Source organism: Phyllobates terribilis, unplaced genomic scaffold (assembly GCF_046119375.1).
Source record: "Phyllobates terribilis strain yellow unplaced genomic scaffold, ASM4611937v1 Scaffold_60__1_contigs__length_8166268, whole genome shotgun sequence".
Lineage (NCBI taxonomy): Eukaryota > Metazoa > Chordata > Amphibia > Anura > Dendrobatidae > Phyllobates > Phyllobates terribilis.
Window position 1 is genome coordinate 2,064,736 of NW_027362820.1, and position 15,924 is coordinate 2,080,659.

The 15,924-nt window shown below is 44.6% G+C and overlaps 1 protein-coding gene across 1 annotated transcript; it reads right to left on the reverse strand.

Annotated features, from left to right (window-relative positions):
- Window positions 1-601: 601 nt before the first annotated feature.
- Window positions 602-11,574, reverse strand: LOC141192378 (uncharacterized). Its single transcript, XM_073661896.1, has 7 exons — window positions 11,482-11,574; window positions 5,032-5,171; window positions 4,804-4,908; window positions 4,597-4,720; window positions 4,425-4,513; window positions 4,138-4,228; window positions 602-1,845 (listed from the first exon to the last, which is right to left on the reverse strand). Exons 2-7 carry the CDS (start codon window positions 5,098-5,100, stop codon window positions 602-604), a joined length of 1,722 nt encoding a protein of 573 aa, XP_073517997.1. The 5' UTR covers window positions 5,101-5,171; window positions 11,482-11,574.
- Between the last annotated feature and the right edge of the window lie 4,350 nt (window positions 11,575-15,924).

Genomic DNA, 15,924 nt, shown 5'->3' on the forward strand with positions numbered 1-15,924 from the left:
CTTGAACTCATTTATGTTAGCTAAATATTCCCTCACAATCTTTCTGTTTACAGATAACTTGGATTCCTCTATTCCTTTAAAAGGACAGTGAAGATCAGTTGAAGTTACATTTTCTTTCTGAGAGAAAACAGATGCAAAATAGGAATTAAAAATTTCGGCCTTCTCAACATCCTCTCTTACCATTTCTCCATTTTCATCCTGTAAAAATCCTATAGCATCTTTGACTTTTCTTTTACTTTTGACATACCCCCAAAATCATTTTTTATTGCTTTTGACATCTCTTGCAAGCCTTAATTCATTGACAGCTTTAGCTAACCTGATACGTGCCCTGCAGGATCTGCAGACTGCATTATAATCTTCTTTAGATATGCCTCCCTCTTTCCATTTAATAAACATTTCTTTCTTTCTTTTTAGCATGTGTTTAAGTTCTGTGTTCATCCATCCTGGTTTCCTTAAATGCTTCCCATTCTTCCTACTTTTTGGGATTGTTAACGATTGTGCTTTGAGAATCTCATTTTTAAAAATTTCCCATCCTTCCTGGACATTTTTGTCCTTAAGGACATCCAGCCATTGGATCCCTCCTATTCTCTTTCTGAGTCTCTTAACATCTCTGATGTTTGAAAAGATTTGATTTCTTTGCAAAACATTTCCCACATTCTGAACATGAAAATGGCTTCTCCCCTGTGTGAGTTCTCTGATGTATATTAAGACGTGATTTTTGTACAAAACATTTCCCACAATCTGAACATGAAAATGGCTTCTCCACTGTGTGGGTTCTCTGGTGCTTAAGAAAACTAGATTTATGGTTATAACATTTTCCACATTCTGAACATGGAAAAGGCTTCTCCCCTGTGTGAGTTGTCTGATGTTTAATAAGAGTATATTTCTCTGCAAAACATTTCCCACATTCTGAACATGAAAAAGGCTTCTCAACTGTGTGAGTTTTGTGATGTTTGATAACATTTGATTTCGCTGTAAAATATTTCCCACATTCTGAACATGGAAACGGCTTCTCTCCTGTGTGTGTTCTCTGATGGTTGATAAGAGTTGATTTCTCTGTAAAACATTTTCCACATTCTGAACATGGAAAAGGCTTCTCCCCTGTGTGAGTTCTCACATGTTTGATAAGATTTGATTTCTTTGCAAAACATTTCCCACATTCTGAACATGAAAATGGCTTCTCCCCTGTGTGTGTTCTCTGATGGTTGATAAGAGTTGATTTCTCTGTAAAACATTTCCCACATTCTGAACATGAAAATGGCTTCTCCCCTGTGTGAGTTCTCTGATGTATATTAAGATTTGATTTCTGTACAAAACTTTTCCCACAATCTGAACATGAAAAAGGATTCTCCTCTGTGTGGGTTCTCTGGTGTGCGATAAGATTTGATTTCTCTGTAAAAAAATTCCCACATTCTGAACAGGAAAATGGCTTCTCTCCTGTGTGAGTTATCTGGTGCCTAACAAGACTTGATTTCTGATTAAACCATCTCCCACACTTGGAGCAAGAAAATCTATTCTTCGCTGTGTGAATTTTTTGATGTTTAAGAAAAGACTTTTTGAGAGGAAAACTATTTCTATATTCTGAATGTGAAAATGGCTTCTTTGCTTTAGGAGCAGTTTGTTTTTTAATGCTTATTTTGTGACTTTGATTTTCCTTAGTAGTCGGTAATAAATCAGAAGACAGGACGTGTTTCAAAGGATCAGATGACAGATCTTGGCTGTGAAGGGATGATGGTAAATCTGGAGTAATGGCATTCACTTCAATTGTATCCTGGGGGATCTGAAAATTATCTGATTTAAAAACTGAAGATGTCAGCTGTCCCTCTGATCTCCTGGTACAGATATCTGCCAAGAATAAAAACAATTATTATTTTTTAATAAAGAATCCTTGAATTTTATATTTTTGAACATTTCTACTTAAATTGTCTGTAAAAAAGGCAAGTTATATAAAAAAAAAATTCACTGGACAATGACCATCTAATAGAAAACCTCATAGGATGAACCAGTGGAGCGTGGTGTTCACCTGTTTGTTTATTCTGCCTCCCAAATATGGAGTAAAAGGTACAGGCTCTGTCCAGCCACTAAGATTAGGGTGCTTGGGACCTGTAGTACCATCGAGTCTGGCAGTATGGGTGTGTGTGCAGTCCAGCTGGAGTAATCTGCTCCCTGCTTCAGCAATTTGGAAAGCACCGCACCCTACTAAAGCTGGAAGCATATTGCCGGAAGCTGCCAGATACAGCCTTGTTCTCCTCTGGTTCAGTCCTCTGTGCTCAGCTCCCGGCTTGTGTATTTGTTTCCTGTTGTGACCTCGGCCCGTTTACTGACTACTGGTGTCTTCTGATTTTGTATTTTCTCTATCCTCTTGGTTCTGACCCGGCTACCTGACTATTCTTCTTTCCATCTCACTCCACCGAATAGCAGGTAACACCATGGCCCAAGCCTAGGGGTCTCTGTGTAGGTTCAGATCCATGTAGAAGAGTTAAAGGGTGATGAGCAAAGTAATTTGTGAAATCTGTAAACAGGGTAGATAGTTATAAGCCTGTTCATGGTAGCCATCTTTTGAGCATTCCTAATAGCTAAATGGCGCTCCTTCCCTTCTCAACCTCCCATGTGCCCAGACAGTAGTGTACAACCGTATATAGGGTATTGTCAGATTCAAAAGAAGTTGGAAAATAATTTGTAAGGTCCATTTGTTTCCTATTATCCTTTGTGAAGAATTCCAAAATTATCACCACATAAAGTGACACAAGTCAAATTTGAAAAATGGGGCCTGATTAGAAACATAATACTGACTGCGGGAAGGGGTTAAAGCAGAGGATTACTGAAGTCAAAAACTGTGTCTACAGACAATAACACATCTACTGAAATGACCAAACTGAACAGTCTTCATCAGAGAAAAATGAGTAACTAGTGGTGAAACCTCTCTGGGGTAATTAGAGTATGGGGCTCGGGGGCTCTTCTCAATCTAAACTATCGCTAAGGGCCAATATTTTCTGGCAGATGAGTGTCAAGAAGAAATATTAGACGTTCAAAGAGAACTTTTTTATAATACTGAAGAGCTGAGGTGTTTTAAATTTAGATCTCAGGCATTTGGAAGAGGTAATGGAGATCTTTTTGAAAGACGACCAGGGAGTTACAGACTCACATAAGTGAGGCCGGCCGATCCCACCAGAATGAAACTATCATAGAGAGTGAAAAAAATAAAAATATGTAAAAAAAATAAAGAATATATAAACATGTAACATCCCCAACAACCACGTATGTATGAGGGGAGAAATCCAACACTAAACTGGAGTTGCACTCATTTATGGTGGACCATTTGGCGCGAACAAGCCGGAACCCCGAAAACTAACCCGAATTTGAAATGCCGAACAAATTCGCTCAATACTATTTATGATGTGGAGTGGATCCATGAAACCAGGGCTGGAGCCATGCCAACACATCTCCTGCAGGCATGAATAAATGTATATTACAGCCATCAGCCACGCACAGCTTAGAGATATATCATGGCACAGGTGTAATGTTTTCTGTGTAGTTTATGACAATCCTGTTTGAAGTTAGTTGGTTTCAAAAGAAATTGAAAAGTCAGGATAAAGGGAAACTCTGTTCTTATTGTACAGAAATTCACACTTGGCCTCACTGGACATTTAATGTTGTCGATCATAAAAGTGAAGTTTGGCCAGAAAGACTGGACCTGGTCTTGTAGGGACCATATGAGCACATTCAGCAGCACAGAAGGGAGAGAAGGTAGATTCATCTAATAAGATATCAGGGATCTAGGAAGCCAACAGCATCATTACCCTCCGCTTTCTCTTACAGGCCCATCATATTTTTCTTCAAGTGATTTTTTAATTTGTCAGCACATTCTACGTACGCTGTCATTTGGCTTTATAGTTTACAGACCTGGGCAGGTAACGGTCAGCGTCTCCTAATTCCAGGGGGTAGGTGGATCCTTCAGGTTGTAAGTTCTATAGAAAAGGTCTTTCACAATTACACAAAGTAATTTGAATATTTTCGAACGGAGGAGAATGTTGGAGTCTAGCGGCAAAATGGTGATCACACGATTGTGATACGACTACACCACTGATAAAGCAGCCACAGACAGGGACTTCTCTGTATTCAGTGGTTACTGCTCACCTGTGTAGTCATATGTAGGAATCTCCTCTTTACACCGCTCATCACCCCTCACATATGTCTCTGTAGTATTAATATGGGTCAGATCTTCACCCTGAAACAAATATTGTAAAAGTCACTGACAGATGGAGAAGTCACATCTATGATCAGCTCTAATCCTGCCATCTCCACCATTCTCATTACACAAATATAAAACATAATAATGATGGATAAAACAGAACTGAAGACATGACATTTACAGCCGTCTACACATCATAGGGGAGATCTCATGACACCTTCTCTCTATCTACCTGAGGAACATTTGGATTTTCTTGTTTACAGTCCTGTGGAAGAAGACGACGGGGACATCTCTCTGGTGTTGTCCTCTTACTGGATAGATCTGGAGGAAACACATACAGGGACTGAATTCATTCTTTACATACAGATAATTATAGGCCGTGTGTATTTAGTCCTGTCTATTACCTGGTGATGTGAGGGGCTGGGGAACCTCCATCATGACGTCCTTGTACAGATCTTTGTGTCCTTCTAAATACTCCCACTCCTCCATGGAGAAATAGACGGCGACATCCTGACATCTTATAGGAACCTGACACATACAATGATACCGTCATCCCCCCGATCCCTTCACAGCGTTACTGTATAATGTCCCAGCATTCCCAGCAGTGTCACCTCTCCAGTCAGCAGCTCAATTATCTTGTAGGCGAGTTCTAGGATCTTCTGGTCATTGATGTCCTCATGTATTAGGGGGTGAGGTGGAGGCCCCGTGATTAATCTCTGGTTATGGAGAGTCACATTAATAAATCTCACTACAGACATTTCCAGAGTCCTCACCTCTCTAGTTCTGTCCATCTGTTATTTCCAAGAATGCTGTAATGTGACGTCATCAGAATCGCTCACCTCTCCAGTAAGCCGGAAGAGGATCTCTAGGGTGAGGTGTAATATCCCCTCCACCATCTTGTCCATCATTTTCCTGGATAAATCAGGAAAATTTTCTTATATAGACGATCTTCACTGAGAGGATCCGGTATTGTAGAGACCTGAATGAGGAAAAGATAAGCTGATGGATAAGACCATTTTTCTGCAAACGATGATGCGGAATCCAAAATGTACCACGAGTACCCTTCATCCCTTAATCTGGTGTTCAGGTCTATTGCCTGTATATTAAAATCTGTGACAGTCGAGCAGTACCTTCTCAACCATAAAAATTGTCCCTTGGATTTTCCTCTTTTTATGGGGATGGGGGTGGTGGTTATCCCACTTCAGTAGTTTATTAGTGCTTGAAGGTTTCTGGTAGATGAGTGTCCCTAGGGTCCCGTTACAATCCTTCTTGATCAGTACATGCAGGAAAGGCAACTGGTAATAATTGGTGTTGGTCTGCTCCTTTAAATAAAATGTACTTTTCAGGTTATATCCTCAGTACCCTCATTTTTCATCCCTTCTTTTGAGGCCCACACAGTCAGACTCTACTGGCCCTTCTCCCTGCGAGTGGCAGCTGTGTATCGCCCTCCGGGCCACTCCCTTCAGTTTGTGGATCACTTTGCCACTTGGCTTCCAAAATTTCTATCCTATGACATCCCCACCCTCATCATGGGAGATTTTAACATCCCAATAGGCGATTCCCTCTTCCCATCTGCCGCTCATCTTTTATCGCTAACTTCCTCCTTCGGCCTTTCACAGCTTACTAATTCTCCTACACATGAAGATGGAAATACTCTTTGACCTGATCTTCACCCGGCTCTGTTCAATACATGACTTTACTAACTCTCCTCTTCCACTCTCTGATCACAACCTTCTTTCATTCTCTGTCAAGAACTGTCACCCTGCTCAAGACACCCCCACTTTCCACACTTATAGAAATATACATGGCATTAACACCCAGAAATTTATGAAAACGTTGCAATCATCATTGGCCCCAATCTCCACCCTCTCATGCCCTGACTCTGCACTGAAGAATTATAACGAAACATTGCAATGTGCCCTGGATGAAGGCGCACCTTCTACACAGAGAACAACTCGGCACAGACGGCGACAACCTTGGAACACGCTGCAAACACATTTTCTCCAGCGGGGCTCCAGGTGTGCCGAACGGCTGTGGACAAAATCTAATCTGGCTGAAGATTTCCTCCATTATAAATTTATGCTTAAAACCTATAACTCCGCCCTTCACCTCTCCAAACAAACCTACTTTGAGGCTATGTGCCCACGATGCAGAAATGAAGCAGAAAATTTCTGCAGCATTTATGCATCTCCCTGGCGGAAAAAACGCATGCAGATTGTGCATGCGTTTTTCCTGCGGAATACATGCGGATTCACATGCGTTAACGCATGTGTTTCCGCATGCGGACTGACAAGCACTTTCCAGGCGATAGCATCACTTGGAAAGTGCTTGACAACTAGGTCACACTGTATAAATCCATGCAAACGGCATGGATTTATACAGTGTGACCGTAAAAATAAAAAAATAAAGCTATACTTACCTCCGATGCCGCCGTGTGTGCTGTCGCGCTCCTTCCTGGTTCCTTCCTGGCTTGCCAGCATCTCGCGAGACAGCCTGCGGTCACATGACTGCGACGTCATCTCAGGTCCTGGAAGGAGAAGCGCTGCAGGGGCCGCCGGACAGGTGAATATAAACTTTATTTTTTATTTTATTCTTTTTTTTACAGGTACAATGGTACCCAGGTCTGGATGAGAGTCTTCTCTCCTCCAGAACTGGGTACCATCCGCACATTGAAACGCATATTATCCGCTTGTACAAATGTACAGACACGGATTCTATGCGTCTCAATGCAAGTCAATGGCATGGCTTCCGCTGCGCTTCCGCAAAATTAATGAACATGCTGTGGATTTATGAGCGCTGCAGAAACGTTGCGGAAAAATCCGCAGCATGTGCATTGACATTGCGGAATGCCATTGGGGACCATGGGGTGCGGATTACCATGCGTTTTTGATGCGTTTCCGCTGCGGAAACGCATGAAAAAAGCATTGTGTGCACGCAGCCTAACAACCTCATCATCTCATGGCCCAATAATCCTAAACACCTGTTTGACACTTTTCATTCTCTCCTTAATCAAACAGCACAGGCCCCAACCAAAAACCTCAGCACTGACGATCTGGACAATTATTTCAAAGAAAAAATTGACCATATCCGACAGGAAATTTTCTCTCAATCCCCAAATGTAATGCATGCTCCTCCCTCCCACATTGTATCTTGATCATTTTCTGACTTCGAACCAGTCACGGAAGATGAAGTGACAAGGCTCCTTACTTCCTCTCGCTCTACCACCTGCACCAGTGACCTATTCCTTCACATCTCCTTCAGTCCCTTTCTCCAGCTGTCACCACTCACCTAACTAAAATATTCAACCTCTACCTCTCATCTTGTATTTTTCCCTCCTTTTTTAAACACTCCAGCATACATCCATTACTTAAAAAAACATCCCTCGACCAGAACTGTGCTGCTAACTACAGACCTGTTTCCAATCTTCCCTTTATATCTAAACTCCTGGAACGACTGGTCCACTCTTGTATAATACGCTATCTCTCAGATAACTCCCTTCTTGACCCTTTACAATCTGGTTTCCGCTCTTTACATTCTACTGAAACTGAACTCACTAAAGTTTCTAATGATCTACTAACAGCCAAATCTAATGGTCACTACTCCCTGCTGATTCTCCTGGATCTCTCTGCAGCATTCGACACTGTGGATCTACCTCTCTGACCGCTCCTTCACTGTGTCTTTTGCTGGCTCCTCTTCTTCTCCCCTCCCCCTTATTGGCGGGGTTCCTCAAGGATCAGTCCTAGAAGCCCTTCTTTTCTACTTATATATCGCTCCTATTGGACAAACAATCAGCAGATTTGGTTTTTAGTACCATCTCTATGCTGATGACACCGAATTATACACCTCTTCTCCGGACATCACCCCTGCATTATTACAAAATACCAGTGATTGTCTTTCCGCTGTCTCTAACACTATGTCCTCCCTCTATCTAAAATTTAATCTGTCAAAAACTAAACTACTCCTATTTCCTCCCTCCACTAACCTATCTATGCCTGATATTGCCATTTCTGTTTGTGACTCCATCATTACTCGCCAGCAACATGCCGGCTGTCTTGGGGTCAAGCTTGATTCAGATCTTTCCTTCACTCCTCACATCAAATCACTCGCTCGCTCGTGTCATCTACACCTTAAAAACATCTCTAGAATCAGAAATTTTCTTACCTTTGACTCTGTAAAAACTCTTATGTAGCTCTTATTCATTCTCGTCTGGACTATTGCAACTCTTTACTTATCGATCTCCCCCTTTATAAACTTTCCCCTCTCCAATCCGTCCTGAACGCAGGAGTCAGGGTCATATTCCTCACCAACCGATACAACGATGTCTCTTCCCTGTGCCAGTCATTGCACTGATTGCCCATCCAATACAGAGTTCAATATAAACTTATTGCTCTTACCCACAAAACTCTTGATGATTCAGCACCGCCCTACATCACCTCCCTCGTCTCAGTCTACCACCCTACCCGTGCCCTCAGTTCTGCTAATGACTTAAAACTAAAATCCTCCGTGATCCGAACCTCCCACTCCAGTCTCCAAGATTTCTCGCATGCTGCTCCAATTCTTTGGAATGCACTACCCAGGACAATTTGATTAATTCCCAATACCCACAGTTTAAAGCGTGCCCTAAAAAAACATTTCTTTATACTGGCCTATCACCTCAACACACTTATCTAACTGTCCCAGTTTGGCCCATATTAAAATTTTCTTCAAAATCATGCTCATACCATCCATGCACTGAATAGCCTCTGTCTGTACTGTACACATACTGGCTGGCGACCAGTTCATGTGGTGTTATATACTTACTCTATTTAGTATATTAAGGCTGTATTATACAATATACGTACATTTTACCTTTTGTGTCTCCCCTATTTCCTCATAGACTGTAAGCTTGCGAGCAGGGCCCTCACTCCTTTTAATATCTGAGTTATGCTTATTCTGTAAAGTCTGTATTGTCAATATAAGTCCCCCTTAAAATTGTAAAGTGCTGTGGAATATGTTGTCGCTATAAAAATTATTATTATAATAAATTCAGATGTAAATCTAAGGCCCACTCTATTGATGTTGAGTTCCCCGACAAATTAAAAAGATTGTTCACTCGTCCCTGACCAGGTGATAAAAATGCAGTCAATATATTTGTACCATACCCCAATATATGGATGCCATCCCTGAATATTGAGGATTCCTCCCACCAGTCCAGGGATAAGTTAGCATATAAGGGGGCACAGAGGCTACCCATCGCAGTACCCCTGAGCTGGTGGAAATACTTCCTATCAAAAAGAAAGAAGTTATGAATCAGAGTGAATTTTAGAAGATCCTCCATCAAGTCATTATGTCTGCTACACTCTATTGATCTCAATTCAAGAAACGTCTTACTCCTCTGATACCATCCTCATGCGGTATATTACTGTACAAAGCCTCGATATCTAGTAAGGCCTGCTCCCCTACATGCCTGTATACATGCTCGAGGGTATATATGGAGGGGAGCAGGGAAAGGAAAAAACATTCTCCAGAGGGATTATTCCAACTGCAGGACCTCAGGCGGTACTGGGGGAACATTATACTGGGGGGGGGTCATACACACTGCATAAGGGGCATAATGGGGGCATTACACTGTGTGGGGGCATCATGCATCCTGCATAAAGGGCATAATGGGGGCATTAAACTGTGTGGGGGCATCATACATACTGCATAAGGGGCATAATGGGGGCATTACACTGTGTGGGGGGCATCATACATACTGCATAAGGGGCATAATGGGGGCATTACACTGTGTGGGGGGGGCATCATCACACTGCATAATGGGGGCGAAACCCTGTGTGGGGGGGCATCATACATCCTGCATAAGGGGCATAATGGGGGCATTACACTGTGTGGGGGCATAATACATACTGCATAAGAGGCATAATGGGGGCATTACACTGTGTGGGGGGCATCATACATCCTACATAAGGGGCATAATGGGGGCATTACACTGTGTGGGGGCATCATACATACTGCATAAGGGGCATAATGGGGGCATTACACTGTGGGGGCATCATACATCCTGCATAAGAGGCATCATGGGGGCATTACACTGTGTGGGGGCATCATACATCATGCATAAGGGGCATTACACTGTGTGGGGGGCATCATACATACTGTATAAGGGGCATAATGGGGGCATTACACTGTGTGGGGGGCATCATACATCCTGCATAAGAGGCATAATGGGGGCATTACACTGTGTGGGGGGCATCATACATACTGCATAAGGGGCATAATGGGGGCATTACACTGTGTGGGGGGCATCATACATACTGCATAAGGGGCATAATGGGGGCATTACACTGTGTGGGGGCATCATACATACTGCATAAGGGGCATAATGGGGGCATTACACTGTGGGGGCATCATACATCCTGCATAAGAGGGATCATGGGGGCATTACACTGTGTGGGGGCATCATACATCATGCATAAGGGGCATTACACTGTGTGGGGGGCATCATACATACTGTATAAGGGGCATAATGGGGGCATTACACTGTGTGGGGGGCATCATACATCCTGCATAAGAGGCATCATGGGGGCATTACACTGTGTGGGGGCATCATACATCCTGCATAAGGGGCATAATGGGGGCATTACACTGTGTGGGGGGCATCATACATACTGTATAAGGGGCATAATGGGGGCATTACACTGTGTGGGGGGCATCATACATACTGCATAAGGGGCATAATGGGGGCATTACACTGTGTGGGGGGCATCATACATCCTGCATAAGGGGTATAATGGGGGCATTACACTGTGGGGGTATAATACATCCTGCATAAGGGGCATAATGGGGGCATTACACTGTGGGGGCATCATACATCCTGCATAAGGGGCATAATGGGGGCATTACACTGTGGGGGCATAATACATCCTGCATAAGGGGTATAATGGGGGCATTACACTGTGGGGGCATAATACATCCTGCATAAGGGGCATAATGGGGGCATTACACTGTGGGGGCATCATACATACTGCATAAGTGGCATAATGGGGGCATTACACTGTGGGGGCATCATACATCCTGCATAAGGGGCATAATGGGGGCATTACACTGTGGGGGTCAGTAAAGGGGTCCTGTACTATGAGAACAATACGTTTCCTCCCTTCCTGTCTCCATAGTTGGGTCGTATGTATCTATTACAGGAAACAGAACAAAAACCTTATGATTCTTATAAAGGGGCAACACAAGACCCCAAAAGAGTCTCCGTGCTGAAGGGGTTAATGCCCCCTGCGCCCAGTAATGGGGTCTCCACATACCTCCACCTGCAGAGCCGCCACCACATATATGGCTGCTCTGTGCGCACAGGAGCTGTGATGAGGTCACAGGAGGGGAGGAGTCAGGGGTCACATGATCAGGGGCCTCAGTGGATGCAGGACTCTGCTGTGCTGGTTGTCATGGTGCTGGATGAGCTGAAGTTTATGTGTGGGGTCAGGAGGGGTTTACAGTGTGGATGTAGCAGAGCCGCGTGTGTACGAGGTGTACGGAGCAGAGCCGCGTGTGTACGAGGTGTACGGAGCAGAACCGCGTGTGTACGAGGTGTACGGAGCGGAGCCGCGTGTGTACGAGGTGTACGGAGCAGAGCCGTGTGTGTACGAGGTGTACGGAGCGGAGCCGCGTGTGTACGAGGTGTACGGAGCGGAGCCGCGTGTGTACGAGGTGTACGGAGCGGAGCCGCGTGTGTACGAGGTGTACGGAGCGGAGCCGTGTGTGTACGAGGTGTACGGAGCGGAGCCGCGTGTGTACGAGGTGTACGGTGCGGAGCCGCGTGTGTACGAGGTGTACGGAGCGGAGCCGTGTGTATGAGGTGTACGGAGCAGAGCCGCGCGTGTACGAGGTGTACGGAGCGGAGCCGCGTGTGTACGAGGTGTACGGAGCGGAGCCGTGTGTGTACGAGGTGTACGGAGCGGAGCCGTGTGTGTACGAGGTGTACGGAGCGGAGCCGCGTGTGTACGAGGTGTACGGTGCGGAGCCGCGTGTGTACGAGGTGTACGGAGCGGAGCCGTGTGTACGAGGTGTACGGAGCAGAGCCGCGCGTGTACGAGGTGTACGGAGCGGAGCCGCGTGTGTACGAGGTGTACGGAGCGGAGCCGCGCGTGTACGAGGTGTACGGAGCGGAGCCGCGCGTGTACGAGGTGTACGGAACGGAGCCGCGTGTGTACGAGGTGTACGAAGCAGAGCCGCGCGTGTACGAGGTGTACGGAGCGGAGCCGCGCGTGTACGAGGCGTACGGAGCGGAGCCGCGCGTATGCGAGGCGTACGGAGCGGAGCCGCGCGTGTACGAGGCGTACGGAGCGGAGCCGCGCGTGTACGAGGCGTACGGAGCGGAGCCGCGCGTGTACGAGGCGTACGGAGCGGAGCCGCGCGTGTGCGAGGCGTACGGAGCGGAGCCGCGCGTGTGCGAGGCGTACGGAGCGGAGCCGCGCGTGTACGAGGCGTACGGAGCGGAGCCGCGCGTGTGCGAGGCGTACGGAGCGGAGCCGCGCGTGTGCGAGGCGTACGGAGCGGAGCCGCGCGTGTGCGAGGCGTACGGAGCGGAGCCGCGCGTGTGCGAAGTGTACGGAGCGGAGCCACGCGTGTGCGAAGTGTACGGAGCGGAGCCTTGTGTGTGAGAGGTGTACGGAGCGGAGCCGCCGCGCGTGTACTTATCTCTATAAATGTACATACAGTACAGAATATATACATACTGACCCTATACACATACAGTACAGAATATATACATACTGACCCTATACACATACAGTACAGAATATATACATACTGACCCTATACACATACAGTACAGAATATATACATACTAACCCTATACACATACAGTACAGAATATATACATACTAACCCTATACACATACAGTACAGAATATATACATACTGACCCTATACACATACAGTACAGAATATATACATACTAACCCTATACACATACAGTACAGAATATATACATACTGACCCTATACACATACAGTATAGTATACATACTGACCCTATATACATACAGTACAGAATATATACATACTGACCCTATATACATACAGTACAGAATATATACATACTGACCCTATATATATACAGTACAGAATATATACATACTGACCCTATACACATACAGTACAGAATATATACATACTGACCCTATACACATACAGTACATAATATATACATACTGACCCTATATACATACAGTACAGAATGTATACATACTGACCCTATACACATACAGTACATAATATATACATACTGACCCTATATACATACAGTACAGAATATATACATACTGACCCTATATATATACAGTACAGAATATATACATACTGACCCTATATACATACAGTACAGAATATATACATACTGATCCTATACAGTACAGAATATATACATACTGACCCTATATACATACAGTACAGAATGTATACATACTGACCCTATACACATACAGTACAGAATATATACATACTGACCCTATACAGTACAGAATATATACATACTGACCCTATATACATACAGTACAGAATATATGCATCCTGACCCTATATACATACAGTACAGAATATATACATACTGACCCTATACACATACAGTACAGAATATATACATACTAACCCTATACACATACAGTACAGAATATATACATACTGACCCTATACACATACAGTACAGAATATATACATACTGACCCTATACACATACAGTACAGAATATATACATACTAACCCTATACACATACAGTACAGAATATATACATACTGACCCCATACACATACAGTATAGTATACATACTGACCCTATATACATACAGTACAGAATATATACATACTGACCCTATATACAGTACAGAATATATACATACTGACCCTATACACATACAGTACAGAATATATACATACTGACCCTATACACATACAGTACAGAATATATACATACTGACCCTATATATATATATATATATACAGTACAGAATATATACATACTGACCCTATATACATACAGTACAGAATATATACATACTGATCCTATACAGTACAGAATATATACATACTGACCCTATATACATACAGTACAGAATGTATACATACTGACCCTATACACATACAGTACAGAATATATACATACTGACACTATACACATACAGTACAGAATATATACATACTGATCCTATACAGTACAGAATATATACATACTGACCCTATATACATACAGTACAGAATGTATACATACTGACCCTATACACATACAGTACAGAATATATACATACTGACGCTATACACATACAGTACAGAATATATACATACTGATCCTATACACATACAGTACAGAATATATACATACTGACCCTATACACATACAGTACAGACTATATACAGTACATACTGATCCTATATACATACAGTACAGAATATATACATACTGACCCTATATACATACAGTACAGAATATATACATACTGACCCTATACACATACAGTACAGAATATATACATACTGACCCTATATACATACAGTACAAAATATATACATACTGACCCTATATACATACAGTACAGAATATATACATACTGACCCTATATACATTCTTTACCCTATTACGTTTTGTACATTGCTGATAAATCCGGACATAATGACGACACATGGACTGAAGAACAATAGGGATGAGAATCGTCCGTGGTTTCTAGATGGAGTCGGCTCGTCTCTGCTGTGAAGGGTTTGTCCGGTCAGTCGGTGCCGCTGCCAGGATTTCCCAGTGTTGATTAGCGCTGGGCTACAATGAAATGACAAGTTCATAAGTCTGGGACATAAAATATCACAAAGAAAAGCTCTAGGATTACAATGAAATTCTAATTTTATTAAATTACAATACAGGGAAAAATAAATATCTACTATATAATCGGCTTATCCCGTCTGTCTGTCCGTCCAGGAAATCCCGCGTCGCTGATTGGTCCGGCAGCGGCCAATCAGTGATGCGGGATTTCAGAACAAGATGGCGGCAGTTAGCGGCTCATCTGCCGCACGGAGGTCAGCGGCGATGCAGCCGGGAGATGACCGGCACTAGCGGGTCATCTCCCGGCTGCTCGCAGCAGAAGTACCCCGACTGGCGGCCTAGGCAGCGCCGCTCCCCGGTCCTCCCTTCACACTTGCCGTCAGAAGATCAGAGACCCTAGCCGCTGAGCTCCCGACGGTAGCCGCATGGAGGTCAGTGGCGATGCAGCCGGGAGATGACCGGCGCTAGCAGCGGAAGTACCCGCACAGGCAGCGCCTCTCCCCGGTCCACACTAACACGGTTCACTGATTGGTCGCGACCAATCAGCAATATTGCCGCCAAATTTAAACAGTGCTCTACTGATTGGCACGAAATTTAAAACACCGCTTCTCTGAATGGTCGCGGCCGCGACAAATCAGCGACTGGCGCAGCCCGGCCGCGAATTGGCGCCGGATTTGAAACACGCAGGCCACCGTCGGGAGATCAGCGGCGACGCAGCCGGGAGATGACCGGTGCTAGCCGGTCATCTCCCGGCTGCTCGCAACAGAAGTACACCGACCGGCGGCCTTGCTCCCCGCTCCTCCCTTCACACTTGCCGTCGGGAAATCAGCGGTCCTAGCCGCTGATCTCCCGACGGTAGCCGCATGGAGGTCAGCGGCGATGCAGCCGGGTGCTAGCCAGTCATCTCCCGGCTGCTCGCAGCGGAAGTACCCGAACAGGCAGCGCCG